General features: G+C 36.2%; 1 protein-coding gene across 1 annotated transcript; it reads left to right on the top strand.

Annotated features, from left to right (window-relative positions):
• Positions 1–1,516: 1,516 nt before the first annotated feature.
• On the top strand, positions 1,517–8,061 carry LOC146887569 (uncharacterized). Its single transcript, XM_085670285.1, has 3 exons — positions 1,517–7,031; positions 7,317–7,853; positions 7,953–8,061. The coding sequence occupies exons 1-3, from the start codon at positions 4,828–4,830 to the stop codon at positions 8,059–8,061; spliced, it is 2,850 nt and encodes a 949-aa protein (XP_085526411.1). The 5' UTR covers positions 1,517–4,827.
• Positions 8,062–19,513: the final 11,452 nt, after the last annotated feature.

Here is a 19,513-nt window from a genome sequence, read left to right as displayed (position 1 = left end):
GTTTTGTTTAAGATACGTTCATGCTTAATGTATGTAGCTTGGCTGTCACGAATTTAAGGATGTGTGCATTGCTTAATTGCATAATGAAGCTAGATTGTAATTTTCGCTTAGTGAATTATTATCTAGTGGATTGAGACAAGGCAGGGTTGGTGTTAATTTGGTGGCCTATGATAAGTGAAATTGCGTTTGAATCAGGGATGTCAATACGGTTTTAGTCACTGTAGCATTTAAATTAATCTATTGATTAGCATTCTGAATCTGTCTGCCAACCCCCCCTGTGTTTTATTGTTGTGTTGATCTGGAAAATTCGCTTTGAATGAAAATATTGGTCGTTGGGAGACGACTTGGTTCACTTTCATGTACTGCATTTAATATGTTTTAATTTGGTGGGGTACGACCTCTATCACTCACTCAAATTTTTGTGCAACACCTCATTGGTACTAGAATTGTCTGATGTGATAGAAAAAGTCTTCCTATCTATTCCGCAACCAAGCAACAAAGCAAAAAAAAAATTGCCAAATCATGACCAGTATATGGACATTCCATTTTACAAAAGGCAATAATCTTACTATTCAATCTGTAAGTTTTGAAATGGTTGAAATGCTAAGAAGGGGGGTTGAATTGGCTAGTTGAAAAATAGGATGAATTTTAAAAGCCTAAAACTGTTTTTAATTGAATCAAATCAACCACCAAGTATGGATGCAAACACTCATGGACTGGACATTTTCAATCGATCAAAAATAGAGTTAGTCAATTGATTTACTAAACAGATACAGTACTGATATAATCAATCAATTGAATCACAAAAACAGTCGACTAAAATACTGGGAAAAATGCAAAAATTGCAAATTTGTGATTTGAAGCAAGAACAGTATGAAAGATCAGTCAAGATAGATTCAAATGAGTTATACCAACATGAACAATGCTACAGATAATGCCAGATCACACAAGAATATCAAAAAGATGGTTCAACTCAAGATTCTTTAAACTTTAAAATGTAAAACAAGAAGAAGGGTTAGAGAAAAGAGCACTGCACAAGATTTTTATACTGGTTTACTAAAAACTAAGCTACAACCAGTTTTTCAAGGCAACCCAAGTATGACTTTGCACTATTTAAAAAGATTTACAAAGTTCACACCCTTACATTTTCAAAATATGAAAAAACACAAGAATCAAACCAGCACAACAAGATACCTCTTGCAGACTTGGAAAACCACTAGGCACAACCAAAAAGCTTGAGAAAGATCAAATCTCAGTGTTAGCACAGCCCTGCCTACCACAACAACCTTCTCCAAGCTTTAAACACCAAGCAAAATGCTCCAAGAATGATCCTAGATCAATCTTCACCAACTATAATCTGTATGATCACAAAAAAGAGAGAATTCCATAGTTTTCAGAATGATTTTGGGCTCAAAAATGATCTTGCTACCTGATGTGACCCCACCAAGCCCAATTGCACCTTCAAGCCCAAGCCCAAGCCCAAGCCCAAGCCCAAGCCATTAAAAGGCCCAATTACAAGATCAATGATGAAAAAGATTCAAAAGGGCCTCCCATTAGATGATCACAAAATCAATGGGCTTCTCACATTCTTTACATGGGCCAAAGAGATCACAAAGACTTGAAGAAGTGCATGTAAATCTAGTAGTGTAGATTTAAATTGGGCCATTGTTTGGGCTTTGCTTTCCAATAATACATAAGACATGAAAGGAACATAGGATGGGTTAAAATTGGGCTCGGCCCAATTCTCTTCATACATGGCCAAGATTTTCAAGACAAGGAGGCTCCTTTGCTTCATAGTTTGACTAAAGTTGGTCATCACATCTAAAGGCTAAGAATCCTTCTTGTTCTTCAAGCCAAGATCCAAGGGGCATGATCTTATCTCCTTCTCCTAGCTTGATCTAAGGGCCAAGATCAAGGCCCACTCCATCCAATGGCTCTCCTTTCTCATGTGTAAATGGCTTCATATAAAAGCCAAAATTTCACTCATTTGTAGACACTCTTGAAATTTTATGCAATAGATGCAACTTGAGTTGAGAGCACTCCTTCCTCTATTGCCTTTGAGAGTCACCACTTTCTAGAGATTTCCTCTCTCTACCTCTAGCCACCTTCCTTAGGCTAGCACAGATTAGGAAATCCTATCACCTCTTTCACCTTCCATTGCTTGCAAGTGCCTTCCAACTTGCCTCCATTCCTTCATCCATTTCCGCTGCCCATGGAGCTCTTCATGCACCTTTGGAGCTCCACCATAATGGTATCAAGAGCCATCAAACCATGGTCTCTCAAGGTTTGGTAAGGTTCTTTCCTAGTCTTGTGTTTCCTTCATTTTCCGTCTTGTTTTCATCATCATCTTCTTCTTTTTTGTTTTTCTTTCACTTCTACCGTTCAATGTCTATTATATTGTGTTTCTCCATTGATTCCATGCAACTATGAGACTACAAGAGTGTTCTACACTCTATTTGTAGATTTCCTTGCTTGCTATGGTTCACATCATTTACTAGCTTTCCTTTACATTTCAGCACCATTTTATTGCTTCCATTGTGTTTCTTGTCATTTTTATTCGGTGATTCTTTTTTCTTTTAAATTTCCACCATTCAAGTTGTGTTCTATGTCTTGTTCATGCTTTCTTTTCCATGTTTCTTCAATTTTCCACCGTTTACATTCATTTTCTGCACTTGCTTGAGTGAAACCGTGCCAAACTCCACTCCAAAACGCAATGAAGCTTCATGCTATGCGTGTGGTTGTTTGAGTCAGCTTTCCTCACTGTTTTAATGCCATTTCACCGATTGGTTTGTGCCTTATAGTGTCCTAAGATGTTCATCTTTATCTATGCTTGATTCTAGATCATAATCAAGCTCCAAATCGAATTGATTTGTCTATTGAACATCTTCCCCTTTCACTCTGCTTTTGCTTCTGTTTTCAACTTTTTTCCACTGCACACCTTCTGTTTGAGAAGTGTCACGAGTGACTCAGTGCACCAAATTTTAAGTTGATTGTTGCTTCGAAAAGCTAAGTCATAGACGAAAATTCTCCAACAAGAATCATTCAATTATGTTGAGAATTGAATTCTATACAAATTTTTGAAGTAGAGGCAACTTTCTGCGTTTTTTAGTGCCAGTTTGCTGCTGTTTTCACTTGTGTCCTGACGCACACTTTTCTTGTGTGATTTAACTGTAACGATTCATAGCACCGAATCCCTTTCTTATTTTTGCATAATTTTCTTAACATCTAGACGAAAAAGTATCAAAAAGAATCATTCAAATATGTCCAGTACAAAAAATATGAAAAATCTTCAAAATTAAGGCATCTGTCAGCGTTTTCTGGTGCTGTGTTTTCGGGAAAATCACTGTTTAGTGCGTTTTTGGTGTGTTTTGCTTCAAAATTTCAGTGCTCTTACTCTATACATTTGCTTGTTTATGTGTGTATTCCATATTGCCATCCATTGCTTTCATTTGGAGTGGATTACTTCCCTCACATTGGCATACATGCAATGAATACCATAAGCATTTTATGAGCACTGCAGTTTCTGTTTTTGGTTTTTACTCTATTCTAGTTCCATTCTAGGATTCCTTTTGTTGTGCTTTCCTTTATTTCAAGCCTTAATTTCTTGCTTGTCATTGTTTTTGGCTATTCAATTCAGTCTTGTCAAATCATTTCAATGTGGTTTAACTTTCTTAATTAGCTTTTCTTGTGTTATACATTTCAATTGGCAAGTAATGTTGGCTTCAATGCTCTTGATTGTGAATATTTTGTTTTCCAAATTGGTTGCTAGTCTAAGGTAGCATTTTAGGTGGTGGTTGAGAAGTAAAACTCTAGAGAGTGTGCTTGAATTCTTCCTCTCACCTTCACCATATTTTGGAAAGTTTTGAGCCATCAATTTCTTGCTTGAGTGAGAGCTAACCAATGCCTTTGGCATAGTTTGTTTGCTGTTTTTGTTCATTATTTTGGCCAGGTTTTGTTGCTGTTTGGTGTTGCATTTTGCATCCACAAGGGGTCCAAATATTCCTCCAATTGGTGTATACTTCAAAGCCATCAACTAAGGCTTCATTTGGCACCAAAGTGCTCTTGGGAGTGCATCACTTTGCTGTCCAAAATTGTGGTGTTCAAGTTGGCCTTGGGAGTAGCTTCCAACACCAATTTCAAGCATTTTTGTTGGCCATTGTGGCTTGTAATTGTTGCATCTTTTAGTTTACTAGTTTTTCTACAATTTGGTCACTTCTTTTGGTCAATTTGGAGCATCCTTTGTGCCTTATTTTCTACTCAAAGTTCTCTAAAAGTTTGGTGCTCTTGGGTTGCTCCTCTTTGCCTAAATTTTGTGTACCAATTTTAACTCTCTTTGAACTTGTATTTTGGCCTACTTAGGTGTCTTGGGGAACCACAAGGTGTTCAATCCCATCTCCTAAGTAGAACCTTTCTCCTCCATTAGTAATTCGCTTTTAGTTGTAAGTGTGTTGAAAGTTCTAAGTGCTTTCTCACCTTACATTAGGCCGCATAGCTTATATTCAAGTTTTCACGTTGTTTAGTGGCTTAAAATTTTGAGACCAAAGTCTCTACATATTTTTGGCCAATTAGGGGTCCGTCTTTAGTGTTTTATAGATTTATTTGTTCTTTGTTCTTTGTTCTTTGTTGACAACTAGTGTCTAGTGATTCTCATCATTTAGCACTTAGCCATTGTGTGAAATTCTTTCAAACTTGCCCAAGTGTGCCTTGGCTAGGATTGACTTTGGTTATTAAGTGGTCTTTTTCGACTCACCTCGCCTACCTGGAGGTTCATTTGTGTTCTTAAAACTTTTATTCACACTTTGTCTCAAGTGCTAGATCGTGTCAATCATGAGCACTAGAAGGGTTACACGTGCAAGGGTGCAAACCCAACAAAATTCACCACAACCAACACAACATAACACTAGTGCGGATGATGAGGGTGATGTTTCCCCTCGTATGCTTCACAAACTCACCAAAGAGGTGAGTGACATCAAGGCTCAAATGGCTGCCATGCAAGCCAATTTGCACTTCATATCTGAGCAATTAAGGAATCCTCCACACACTCACCGTGCTTCTCCTAGATCTTCTCGCCCCCCATCAAGACATCATCATGATCTTAGTGGCGAGGAGGAGGATTTACAACGCCCCTTTCCAAGGCAATCTCCTCACACTAGGAGACAAAGGCGTGTTCCTCCTCACCCCAAAGAAACTAGAATAGATTTGCCTCCTTTCCATGGAAAAGACAATGTTGAGGCATATCTAGATTGGGTGGCAAAAGTTGAACAACTGTTTGACAGCCACATGGTTGAGGAAGAGAGACGTGTCTCTCTTGCTTTCCTCAGCTTCCAAGGTCATGCCTTAAATTGGTGGACAGCCCTTGTCCTCCAAAAGCGAAAAAAAGGCCTTCCCGAGATTGAATATTGGTTTGATCTCAAAGAGGCACTCCATGCTCGTCATGTTCCTTCATACTACAAAAGAGGGCTTATGGATAAACTCCAAAGGCTCCAACAACGAACCATGTCTGTGGAGGAATATAGGCAAAAGATGGAGTTATACATCTTGAGGGCTGGGATAGATGAGGAAGAAGATCTAACCATTGCTAGGTTCTTGAGTGGTCTAAACTACAACATAAGAGATAGAGTTGAGTTGCTCCCATATCAAAATTTAAATGAACTTGTTCAAATGTGCATCAAAGTGGAGAAACAACTCTTGAGGAAACCTATTCGCAAGGATTCTTCACTCTCTTTTTCAAAATCTGATTTTCAAAAAAAAGATTTTTCTCATGTCAAGGAGACCGCTCATAGACACCCAGCAAAAGGTCAAGATAAGGGTGAGGCCTCTAAGCGAGGTATTGAGATCAAGTGCTTTAAGTGTTTAGGTAGAGGTCATGTGGCATCACAGTGTCCTACCAAGCGCACCATTGTGCTAAAGGGCCAAGACCTCTACAGCAGTCAAGAGGAGTCTTCTGAGGAATCTTTCTCTTCTAGTGACTCCCACAGTGACAAGTCCTCCAAAGATAAACATCATTCTTACCCTCAAGAAGGGTCTCTCTTAATGATTAGGAGGCTTCTCAATAACCAACCAACCCTTCCTCTCAATGATCAAAGAGAAAACATTTTTCACACTCGCTGTGACGTTTTAAACAATACTTGTTCTTTAATCATTGATAGTGGGTCTTGTTACAACTGTTGTAGCACAAGAATGGTTGAGAAGTTGAACTTGACTTTGTTACCCCATCCCAAACCTTACAAACTTCATTGGCTTAATGAAGCTGGGGATCTCGAAGTCAAGCATCAATTGTTGGTTAAGTTCTCTATTGGAAAGTACAAAGACAAAGTTTTATGTGATGTAATTCCAATGGAAGCTTGCCATATTCTCTTAGGTAGGCCGTGGCAATTTGACCGCAAAACCACCCACCATGGCCATACCAATGAGATCACCCTCCAACATCATTCGAAAACTTTTGTGTTACATCCCCTCACTCCTACTCAAGTTGCTAGTGACCAAGCTCAAATGAAAGCTAGGAGGGAGGAAGAGAGTTCCACCAACTCTACTAAATTATCCAAGGCTTCTAAGAAAAAGGTAGAGGAAGTCTCTCCTTCTAAGGATGTTCATCATGAAGTGCTTCTCACTCATAAAACTCTTTTACAAACTCTTCATGTTGAACACCCTTCCTACCTTTTGCTGTGTCATGCTGTCCTTACAAGTCTCCAACATCCTTCACTTAAGGACCTACCTCCTTCTGTCCGTGCTCTTCTCCATGAATTTGCGGATCTTTTCCCTAAGGATGGTCCCCAAGGCCTCCCACCTTTTAGAGGAATAGAGCACAAAATTGATTTTATCCCAGGGGCCAGTCTACCTAATAGACCAGCCTATAGGACAAATCCAATTGAGACTAAAGAGATAGAGACTCAAGTGATCGAGTTGTTAGATAAAGGATGGGTCCAAAAGAGTCTTAGTCCTTGTGCTGTTCCCGTGTTGTTGGTGCCCAAAAAAGATGGCAAATGGCGCATATGTTGTGATTGTAGGGCCATCAACAACATTACCATAAAGTATAGGCACCCCATCCCTAGACTAGATGATATGTTGGATGAATTGCATGGGGCCAAAATGTTTTCAAAAATAGACCTTAAAAGTGGTTATCACCAAATTCGAATTGCCAAAGGTGATGAGTGGAAAACCGCTTTCAAAACTAAATTTGGTCTATATGAATGGTTAGTCATGCCTTTTGGCCTAACCAATGCTCCTAGCACATTCATGCGACTAATGAATCATGTCCTACGGGATTGTTTGGGGAAGTTTGTGGTTGTTTATTTTGATGACATTTTAATTTATAGCCACAGCTTCAAAGTTCATCTAGGACACCTTAGGGTAGTCCTGTCTCTCCTTCGAGACCATCAACTCTATGCCAACATAGACAAGTGCACTTTCTGTGTAGAGAGTGTCATCTTTCTTGGGTTTGTGGTCAATAAAAGTGGGGTACATGTTGACCCCGACAAAATCAAAGCCATCCAAGAATGGCCTGTGCCAAAGAATGTAGGGGACATCCATAGCTTTCATGGGCTAGCTAGCTTCTATAGACGATTTGTACCCCACTTTTCCACAATTGCCTCACCCCTCAATGAACTTGTCAAGAAAGACACACCTTTTGTGTGGGGTGATAAGCAACAACAAGCCTTTGAGGATATTAAGGCTAAACTCACCCAAGCACCAGTTCTAGCTCTTCCAAACTTTGAGAAAACTTTTGAGCTAGAATGTGATGCTTCTGGGGTTGGAGTAGGTGCGGTTTTATTACAAGAAGGCCATCCAATTGCTTATTTCAGTGAAAAACTCAATGGCCCTTCTCGTAATTACCCCACCTATGACAAAGAGTTGTATGCTCTTGTGCGAGCTCTTCATACTTGGGAACACTATCTTGTGTCTAAAGAGTTTATAATTCACACTGATCATGAAACTCTCAAGTATTTGAAAAGCCAGCACAAGCTTAACAAGAGGCATGCAAAGTGGGTTGTGGCTGATCCAATACAAGAGGGAAATCCAATGTTGTGGCTGATGCACTTTCTAGAAGATATACTCTTTTAGCCAAACTTGGATCTCAAATTCTTGGATTTGACAATATATGTGAATTGTATAGTCAAGATCCCTTCTTTGCCCCTATTTATTCTAATTGTTTAAATAAGTCCCAAGGCGGCTTCTATGTCTCAAATGGATATCTTTTCAAAGAAGCCCGCCTATGTGTTCCATGTGGTTCTCATCGTAAACTTTTAATCATTGAGATGCATGAGGGGGGACTTATGGGACATTTTGGGGTCGCCAAAATGTTGGTCATGCTTAAAGAAAAATTCTTTTGGCCTCACATGAAACGTGATATTCAAAAACATTGCGCTAGTTGTTTGACTTGTTCGCATGCTAAGTCTAGCGCAATGCCTGCTGGGATGTATACTCCTTTGCCTGTGGCTTCCACCCCTTGGGAGGACATTAGCATGGACTTTGTCCTAGGGCTTCCAAGGACTTCTAGGGGTGTTGATTCGATTTTTGTGGTTGTGGACCGGTTTTCGAAAATGGCACATTTTATTCCATGCCACAAAGTCGATGATGCAAGCCACATTGCAAAGTTGTTCTTTAGAGAAGTGGTTCGTCTTCATGGCTTACCCAAAACAATTGTGTCTGATAGGGATACTAAGTTTCTTAGCCACTTTTGGAGGACCTTGTGGTCTAGGCTTGGAACTAAACTTTCTTTTTCTACTTCCTATCACCCTCAAACTGATGGGCAAACAGAGGTAGTCAATAGATCCCTCTCCACATTACTTAGGGTTGTGCTTAAGGGGAACCATAAATCTTGGGATGAGTATCTTCCCCACATTGAGTTTGCCTACAATAGAGTGGTCCATAGCACCACCAAACTCTCACCTTTTGAGGTTGTCTATGGCTTTAACCCTCTCACTCCTCTAGACTTGCTACCTCTTCCATCTTCTTTTGACTTTGTTCATAAAGAAGGGGTTTCTAAGTCTCAATTTATCAAAGATTTTCATGAGAAGGTTAAAAGTCAAATTCAAGCTCAAATGGAAAAGATTGCCAACTCTAAAAACAAGGGTAAGAGAGTTCGGTCATTCAATGAGGGTGACTTAGTTTGGCCTCATCTAAGGAAGGAAAGATTTCCTCAATTACGAAAATCCAAACTTAGTCTCCGTGGTGATGGTCCATTCCAAATCATAAAGAAGATCAACAATAATGCTTATCAATTAGATCTTCCGGCTGAATATGGTGTGCATCCTACTTTTAATATCACTGACTTAGTTCCTTTTACAGGTACTGTAGCTGATGAGGATGACAACCACGATTTGAGGGCAAATCCTCTTCAAGGGGGAGGGGATGATGTGACCCCACCAAGCCCAATTGCACCTTCAAGCCCAAGCCTAAGCCCATTAAAAGGCCCAATTACAAGATCAATGATGAAAAAGATTCAAAAGGGCCTCCCATTAGATGATCACAAAATCAATGGGCTTCTCACATTCTTTACATGGGCCAAAGAGATCACAAAGACTTGAAGAAGTGCATGTAAATCTAGTAGTGTAGATTTAAATTGGGCCATTGTTTGGGCTTTGCTTTCCAATAATACATAAGACATGAAAGGAACATAGGATGGGTTAAAATTGGGCTCGGCCCAATTCTCTTCATACATGGCCAAGATTTTCAAGACAAGGAGGCTCCTTTGCTTCATAGTTTGACTAAAGTTGGTCATCACATCTAAAGGCTAAGAATCCTTCTTGTTCTTCAAGCCAAGATCCAAGGGGCATGATCTTATCTCCTTCTCCTAGCTTGATCTAAGGGCCAAGATCAAGGCCCACTCCATCCAATGGCTCTCCTTTCTCATGTGTAAATGGCTTCATATAAAAGCCAAAATTTCACTCATTTGTAGACACTCTTGAAATTTTATGCAATAGATGCAACTTGAGTTGAGAGCACTCCTCCCTCTATTGCCTTTGAGAGTCACCACTTTCTAGAGATTTCCTCTCTCTACCTCTAGCCACCTTCCTTAGGCTAGCATAGATTAGGAAATCCTATCACCTCTTTCACCTTCCATTGCTTGCAAGTGCCTTCCAACTTGCCTCCATTCCTTCATCCATTTCCGCTGCCCATGGAGCTCTTCATGCACCTTTGGAGCTCCACCACTACCTCTCTTTCGAAAAATACAACTCTTATAGTCAAACTGTTACAAAATTCAACAAGTTGATTTTTCAAATCAATCGATTACAAAATAAATCAACTGATTGAATAAGTCCTAGTTAAGACTACTGCAGCAAACCTTTTAATCTATTAAAAATTCGTTCAACATATTAAAAGACACCATTTAACCTATTCAAAAAAATTTCAACAGATTAAAAGGCACAACTATGACTTTATACATCTAATTAATGCAAAATGGTCTATAATATGAATTATAATTTTCAAGCTTGTTTTCCATATGACTGATCCAGATAGAAGGCATGCATATAAGGCTAGATCAACATGAGTAACATTAAATCTCCATATCTTCATCAATGTAAGCATGGTTCTAAGGAAATGGCTTCAAGTACCTTCATCAAAGTTTCATCAAATCTTTAAGTACCAAATCATCTAAGCTACTTATGTCAACACAACCTCCAACTAGCATAAAAAAAATGAGCAGTCCAACAAATAAACCCTTCTTGATTTATAGAAGTCCAACAATCAGATGTCAAACAAATTCGGCTATAAGATTTACGCATTGCAACTTTCTCCCTTTCTTTATGTTCATGAAATTTCTTTGAAATGTTAGACACAATTGTATTCCTACTTAGAACTCTTACTACTGGATTTAGATATGCAAGTAATTCTTTAATCCACTTATATTCAACAAAATTATATGGAAGCCTATGTTGAATAATAGCCATTGAAATAAGATCATCTACAACTTTTTGGTCAATTTCCCTAGATCTTAATTTCCGAGCATGATCAATTATCATTTTCCCTACGTTATTGTCTTTTAATTTCTTTAGGACCGGACACTTTGACAAATGACGCAAAATTGTTGAGGTCCCTATTTTTGTACCATAAGCAACATATTTTGCACCACACCAATTGTATTTTGCCTTTTCTTTACCCTCTTTTATACCATTTTTTTTTGTAAAATGATCCCAAATTTTAGAAGTACCTACCCTAGGTCTCTTACTTTCTCTATCACAATACTTATCCTTATTCCCAATCTCTTCTACACTTGGTGGCAAACAATCATTCAAATTATCATGAACACATTAATCATCTACAATTTCTGAATTCATTTTGTTCTGAAATAATTGCACGTTATAATATCATCAAGCATTCATTCAAATCTAAAAGAATTGACTAATATATTATGAATTATGAACTAATATAGTAATATTTAACAAAGAAAAAACTCACTGTGATAAGTAACAACAACTCTTGAATGCACTTCTTGTATCAATAACTCTTCAACAACAATTTGCACTCTACAGGTGTCAATTTTGAGAAATGGTTGTCTCAGTCAAAAGCAATACATATTTGGAATTTTTACAAGCTAGGCAGTGATGGCAGCGAGAAAAGAATGTGATAGGATAGGTACATAGTTTCAATAAATAGGGAACTAAGTAAGGAAGAAGTGACAGATTTGACTCATAGTGGAGCCAACCTGGATTGGACGTCTTCCAATTATTTCTAAGTTTCCTAAACAATCTAAATGGAACAATTTTAGTATTATCATGTGTCAATACCTAAATAGTAACCAAAGATTAAGAATTCTTATATTGTTTGGTTTATCCCAAAGGCAAAAGGGCATCCCTGTTTTCATATTATCAATGGGTGATGATTCGGCATCATCAAACCACTACTTTATTGGACTTGAAATATACTAAATACTTCATTGGATTGGGCAAGTGAACAACATATACTAAATACTCCACAAAAGTCTTCTAAGATAGAGAAAGAGTTAAGTGTAACACCTTATAATCCCTTTGAAAACAACTTCAGTATAACTTGCACTTGAAATATATATTTTCTCAAGATTTTTCGATAACCTAATTGATGAGCATTCCTTTTATAAGTTCATATTTTGCCTCTTGAAAAATTACTACAGTTTAAACACTTATAAAAAACTCAAAGCTTGCCAACAAAAGTGTGAAGGTATGGGCAAGGAAATCAAGCAAAATTGGCCACGATGGCTTATTCACAATTCATAAAACAGTGTTTTTTAGCACGATATATGTCAAAGAAAGTCTTCAAAAATGATCTGGATATACGTCCACAAAACAACGTGCCAAGCTAATTAATTTAGCTTTGGACACATATAGAATGATATATTTATGTCACAAATTCAAAGAAAATTAAAGTGAACTATATGATTATGCAATTATTATTTTGGCCACTAAGAAAGGATAAATTCCATATCAAACAAACACATCCTAACTTGCACTTTTACTTTTACAGGAAACCAGTTCTATGCAAGCACATTTAAGAACAAACACTAGTGCAAAAAACACATTTTATGACAGGTAAAAAAGACTTACTATGACAAGTATTCTAGCATCATAGTTGCGGGAGTCATAAAAAGTGCGTTATTTCTATGATACCACAAAGACATGTCATAGTAACTCTGACTTACAAAATATTACAAGTCAACTTACTACTAAATACCTATCATAATAAGTGATTTTTTTAAAATTTTTTTAATTCTTTCAATTTTTCTCCATTCATATTAGTATTACCTGAATATAACAATATATAATTCTAAAATAAAAATTTTCATTGACTTACTTTATCCAATAAACATTATCCAAAAGAGACTTACTCTATCAAATTTTATATATATATATATATATATATATATATATATATATATATATATATATAAAGAATCCTAAAAAAAGACTAAACATTCTACACATCTCACTATGAGCAGACCATCCAAGGACATTCCAATATCTTCCCTATGTCATATGCCAATAGGAACAAGAAAATCACAACAACCAAAGGCTTTTATCCCAAGTTCTTTCTAGTGTCTAAAGTCCACTGCTATAATAATCTCAAAACGGTAACAAAAGTATAATGAGAAATTTCATTAAAAGTGTTTCATTTGATTGATAAAACTAAAAGATAATAACATCTTAAACAAATAATTATTATGCAACATATCATTTCAAAGCAAGCTTCCAGAAAGAATTTTCTTCCACCAAATTTGTCAAATTAACTTTCTCTTAAGTTAACTTTCCCCCTCCCAAATTTAAAAACTAGTTATAATTCCAAGTCGAGACGCACAATAAAGATTTCAAGGCAAAATTAGTGGTCCAGCATTCATTGTTGCTACTTAAGACATGTTAAACTATGTGTGTTCATAAATTAAATAAAAGGAATGGATACATATCGGGAGAATAATCAAACTTTCGCTTTAGGTGTCAATGTGCAAAACAATATGTGAAACACAACCAAAAAGGAGATGAAAATATTCAGCTGGAAGATTCCATCAGTTGAAATTAAACTAACCATACCCTGCACATCAACATAAATTTTTAATATCTTTTTAATTTATAGTTTTTAATTAGTAATATATTAAAGATTATGTTATCACTTGCATTTGACTTGCTATATGTGTTTGATGACCACTCATATGACTAAACTAGAATAATTATTGTATAATTTATTAGGCCCAACCGTCATTCCAAGACAATCATACCTTTATATCCTACAATTGCATTACTAAATTTCAACTCTAGTTATTGACTTGCATTTCTTGGACAAATATTTTTTTATCAGTGAAGCCACCAATCCATACAAACTCCAAGAAATTGGATTTCCCCAACTGTACCACCTCCACCATACTGGGATCCTCTATTACACCATGCCAAAAAGGAATAATATAATAAATTTGCTACCTTCTATGCTTACAATGCACTAAATTTGAAAGGAGGAAGAAACTTACTTTGTGTGGAACTATGAATCCTGAGAAGATATTCCAAACCAAATAAAAGCCATTAGAAATTATAGTGGAGATGTGGTTTGGGGTCATTGACACTGCCATCATTCCAGAGTAGGCGAAGTACAGGAAGGAAAAGTACATGAAGAATAGGCACCACCAAATTTTAGCCACACTCCACTAATAATCAATCATTGCATAAATTATAATTACTACAACCTACAATAAAAATATACATTAGAAGGAAGGAACTAATGCATAGGTAAATTACTCACACTTAATTAAGCAAAAAGAAGTAGTAATTTCAAATCCTAGCAATAATCACCTCAATTACCAAGTAAAGTATCTCTTAGTACTATGAATGATTTTGAGATCACTTATTTATTTTTTATTTACTTTCTATATCAAGTGTTGGGAATATTGTGATTTAGGATGATATTTATATTTATTTATGTCTATAGCAATACAAAAATAAAAGAGATGTATTTAAAAGGTGGAATTGCTTACTTGAGCAAAAGCATATGGAAAAGCTAAATACCTTTTAGCTGCTTTTTACCTATAAAAGATTGTCTACTAAACAACAACTACTGGTTATGCTAAATTAGAATTTTTAACACCAAGGAGAACAACAACATACATGGACCCCCATTGAATTGAAAAGATCTTGCTACCTTTCACTACAATAATTGATAGGGAAATTTCATGCTTAATTAAACAACAACAAAACAAATTAGTACTGTGAAGGAAAATAAAGTCTTTCGAACCAAGAGTTGGCGTACTCCATTCTTTAACGAGTGCTATAGTTCTACTGAGGCAAATGCCAAAGACCATATATTAGTAACCACTCTACTTCTTAACTCAAAATAGTTCTAATAATAAACAAAAAAAATTCAACTTTTAGACCTTAAGTGCTTTCTATCATATTACTTTCATAACATTTCTACTTTTACCTCAAAGGAACGATTTAAAATGGAAGAACGAAATCCAAGTGACCTCACATATATCTCTTGCCCTCCTTGCTTCATCAACAAAAGCTGCAATTTGTTGTGACAAAAAGGTTAGAAACATGGTTATCGAAGAGAGCAAAGTAAATTTTCTACATTGGTTTTTCTTTTCACCTTATCAAATGATTCATATATGACCATCAACACTTGGCAATCTGATTATTGCATGCCTTAATGGTTTCAATTCCACGATTTCCAAGACTACCTCAATGAACATCTGCAACCATTAATCAGTGCTAAACATCGAACATCCATTGTCAACAGCGGTCGCGACAAACTCTCCAATGGTCCAAACGAGAGGTTGAGTTTGGGAGAGCGGTATCGACAACCGAGAAGGCTAAATCACTCATCCAAACAAAATAAGCTCAAGCAACTAATCTAAAAAATTCTCAAGCAACTAAGTGGAGTAAAGAGAGAAAACATGATTGCCCAAATGGTAACAGAGTCACCAGTGCAACAATGGTAGGGCTTCGATCAAATGTGTTCTCACGGCAAAGGCTCCAATGGTCCAAAAGTGAGACTGAGTTTGGGAGAGGCTGGTGATGGCATGTTGAAGGCAGAGGTTGAAGACGACAACCGAAAAGGGAGACAACAACGTGTGGAGTCGACAGCATGTGGGAGGTGGAAGACGAGAAAGAGAAATGAGTGATTGTGTGGACTGATTGAGGAATGGAAGATCAGAGATCGTGCGTGGAATGCTTCTAAAATGGAAAAATGGTAAAATTAGGGATTTAGAAATATTATGATAGGTCTTTTTAAATATGTTATGTTTTTAACATAATTTTATTTTTGCTACCGCGTTCATTTATTATGTCATAATAAGTCTTTCTTTTTTATTCATTATGACAGATTCTCTTTCATCAGTCATAATAATGATTACTTTTATTATAAAAATGTCACCGGTCAATTTATTATGATAGGTAGACTATACCTGTCATAATAAGTCGTCATAGATTCCTCTTTTTCCACTACTGAAAGCATGCATGTATGTACATCAATATTTCGTTAACTTTTTAATCTAGCACTAGTTTATCTTCTAACATACCTTTCCTTTAATTTAGGAGTCAAATGTGAGCAAAACCTTCACTGAAAAAAGTGATAAAAGTAGCAAGGTTATACAGTTAAAAAAACTCTATCTCTTTTCAATCAACAACAACTAGATAAAAAAATTTAAAAGAAAACATTAATTTTAACAATTATAAAGAGAAAACAAGGAAGTGGCAGGAAATATTGCATTTTAAGTTGACCCACCACTACTTTAAAATCTTCCCACCCAAACCCACACACCATCGAACCACATCTGACTTCCCATAAATCTTCCCAAAGCTACTGTCATTTAGCTTATTCTACTGAAGCTATTTAAACTACAGTAGCCACCAAATATGCTTTCTTCTACAATCTCAACCTTCTTTTTTAATAAAAAATAAAAGCAACTGAGATAGAATAACAAATAACAACAACAATAAAACCAAGCCAAAGCTACAATAAGATGAGCTTAAAAAATGTATATCCTAGTATTCCTGAGCACACCTAACTGCGAAGGAGGAGGAGCTTGCTCGAATGGACAACGCAACGTCGTTGTCTTGGAAGCCTACACTATGTAGGAGCACAATCACCGGTCAGAGAAGTGATCATGTTGTCGGTCGAAGACTGAGAGCAGAGGTTGTGAAGAAGGACAAGAAATGAGCATTTGAAGGAGGAGAAGAGAGAAACTATCGTTTGAAAGGAGACACATTTAGGTTTTAGGGTTTCTATTTTTAATGTAATTTAAATTAAATAATTTAATATTTAGAATTGGGTAGGCTGGTGAGCCAATCCGACTCACCACGGGTTTAATCCCGGGTGAGCCAGGTTCTTAGTGGGTCGGGTCCATTTTTGGTCTGTACCGCAAATTTTAATTTTCTTTTCAATCCAACCCGACTCGAATCCATGGTAGGCCAGGTTGGCTCGCGAGGTATAACCTATTTTGATGGCTCTAGGTTTTGCTGCCCCTTATTCCTGAAACGCGTTTTCTGGGTCCTTCCTATTTCTATATACAAGGTTGCTTCTCCTTATATATAAAGAAGTAAGTCATCACATTAATACTTAACTTTGATGAAAATATATGAGTGATTCGCTTGAGCGTCTTCCCTCACCTTCGAAGTTCACATTCTCACGAGAGATTCAACCTAGGGTTGCCTTGTCCGAGAGTTTTCAAGTTTCTTTGTTGGAGCTTCGGGAAACCTATTTTTCAAGTCTTCCACTGGATAGATCCACGAGATTTAGAGGCTTCACCATGAAGTTCATCAATTTTCCATCGATTAGATCGAGCATCAGAAGCTCACCGTGAAGCGTAGTCCATCACTTTCAATGGTATCTTTTAATGTTTGTCTTCTTCTCTCTTTTTTCTTTGCCTAAGTTTTTTTCTATTCGACAAATTGGTTTGTAGTTGCTCATATTTCACTTGAGTTGCTTGTTCAAGAATGACCGAAACTACAAGTAACATTCTTGTTTGAGTGAAATTATGAGCAAACATTCCATGTACAATCTGCCCGAGTTCACTATGCAACATTGATTTGATTTGCTATGTACTTAATCCTTCTATAACTTTCTTTGTTATTAGTATAATTATTTTATCAAACAAACCTAAGCTTAATTATACTATTTAAAAATTTACTTAACTATACATTTTAAATTTTTATATGTCAGATAAGTAGCATTATATTTGTGGATCGACAAGTGAGTACATACATCTCTCATCTAAAAAATAACTTGTTCATCAAAGTACCTCCAAGACATCACTAAAATGTTTAAAGAAATTGCAAACTTGTTTGAAAAAATATTAGACGATCCTCTATAGTATATAAAGGCAGTTTATTTTTTCCCATTCTCATTTAGAGCTAACTATTTTGATATATAAAATTAGAAATAATTTTTGGAACTTGAAGAGTGAATACTTTTCTAAGTTTTCTTTTTCTTATCTTGGTCCTTACGAGTCAGATGATGACTCAACATTAAATTCTTATTTTGGAGAACGAACATGAAACTTCCAAGTTCAAATGGCACGCCTTACCTCTATCTAGGGATGGCAACGGGTCGGGTCGGGCACGGATAGTGCCTACCTGCAATTCGACTCGCCAAAAAAAAAAATCTACCCGTTTACCTGCCGAGTATCCGCTTAAAAAATACCCGCGGATATTTTTAAAACTCGCGGGTATCCGTGGATACCCGATACCCGCAAATATTTAAAAAATATATATTTTATAAATTTTTTAGTATAAATTTATAAAAATAAAATATAAATTAAATTATAATTATAATTAAATTTGACATAATAAAATATACTATTAATGTTAATTTTAATTAAATTTAACTTAATAAAATATAAATTAAATTTTAATTTTAATTTTAATTTTTTGCGGGTAACAGGTACCCGCGGGTACGGATAGTATGATACCCATACCCGACCTGTTTATAAGCGGGTATTAAAATACCCGCTACCCGTAGGTAATAAATATCCACGAATAGTAACTATTCGTCGCAAATTTTATTCGCAGATATCTGCGAGCGCGGGTATTTTTGTCATCCCTACCTCTATCCAACTAAATCTCTTCCACCTCTTACTTCTTCATTTTTTGTGTTCTTATATTTAGTTTTCTTGAATATTCAGTCACTTCCATGCATATATTTTATTCATATTTTGTATTATTTATTGCATTTTATTTATCTTAATTATGTTGTTAAGCAAACTATATTTAGTGTTTTCACTTTGTACGTCCATTTCATTCTATCATTCAAATTCTTAGCTTATTCTTGTGTTATTTTTTAGCTCCTTAACTTATATGAATAAAAGCTCATAGATTGACTTTTAATCCTAAATTAATTGGATATATGCCATATATATTCGGTTAAAGATCATTACAATTACAAATTTAGTGTAACCACAAATCAAGCCACAAATAGCATGGATGAACTAAGAGACATGCTGAAAAACGAAAGATCAACACGTTCCACTGATTAAATGAAACAGAAACATAATTGAATACAAAGGAAGAAACACTTATGTGATTGAAGATCCGCTAATATGGATTGGAACATGAAAGACGATGCAATATGGAAGGTGAAATGCAGGAAATCACGCCACTTGAAGATGAGTGAAAAACAGGAGTCGACACTCGAGCTAATTGCGAAAGATAAGACCCAAAGTAGAAGAACACACGGTCACTCTCCAGTTTACTAGAGTTTCGTTATCATTCATAATCTACAAATACACTGAAAGTGGCCTTCTTTTTATAGATGAGGTGTAGCTGATTTTAAAGAAAGTAAACAAGCTTAATCCCCTAATCCTACACCACTAACTAAGGAACTAAAAACTGAAGTGTGAAACACGTGCAAAGTGCGGAATGCATGAACACCTTCTAGAGAAGCTTGAGGATTACTTACAAGCCAAGTAAGCAATGACAACAACTATAAAAAGAATATGGTATTACTTACTACAAAAAATCGTAGGTAACGCACAATATTCATAGGTAAGACTGATTTATCTACGGATTACCTACAGACAAAAATTCATAGATAAGTTTGTCAAAGCTAAATTACTTACGAA

This window comes from Vigna unguiculata, chromosome 3 (assembly GCF_037176805.1).
Source record: "Vigna unguiculata cultivar grain cowpea cultivar isolate G323 ecotype 2 chromosome 3, ASM3717680v1, whole genome shotgun sequence".
NCBI classification, from domain to species: domain Eukaryota; kingdom Viridiplantae; phylum Streptophyta; class Magnoliopsida; order Fabales; family Fabaceae; genus Vigna; species Vigna unguiculata.
The sequence above is the reverse complement of the archived record's forward strand: the minus strand, read 5'-3'. Positions and strand labels throughout refer to the sequence as shown.

Bases quoted from the DNA above. Each gene is read 5' to 3' on its own strand.
- LOC146887569 (XM_085670285.1), top strand. From the start codon at position 4,828: ATGAGCACTAGAAGGGTTACACGTGCAAGGGTGCAAACCCAACAAAAT. The intron at 7,032-7,316 runs GTATAGGCACCC...TTTAATTTATAG, and splicing joins ATCAACAACATTACCATAAA to CCACAGCTTCAAAGTTCATC. The intron at 7,854-7,952 runs GTATGCTCTTGT...GTATTTGAAAAG, and splicing joins CCCACCTATGACAAAGAGTT to CCAGCACAAGCTTAACAAGA.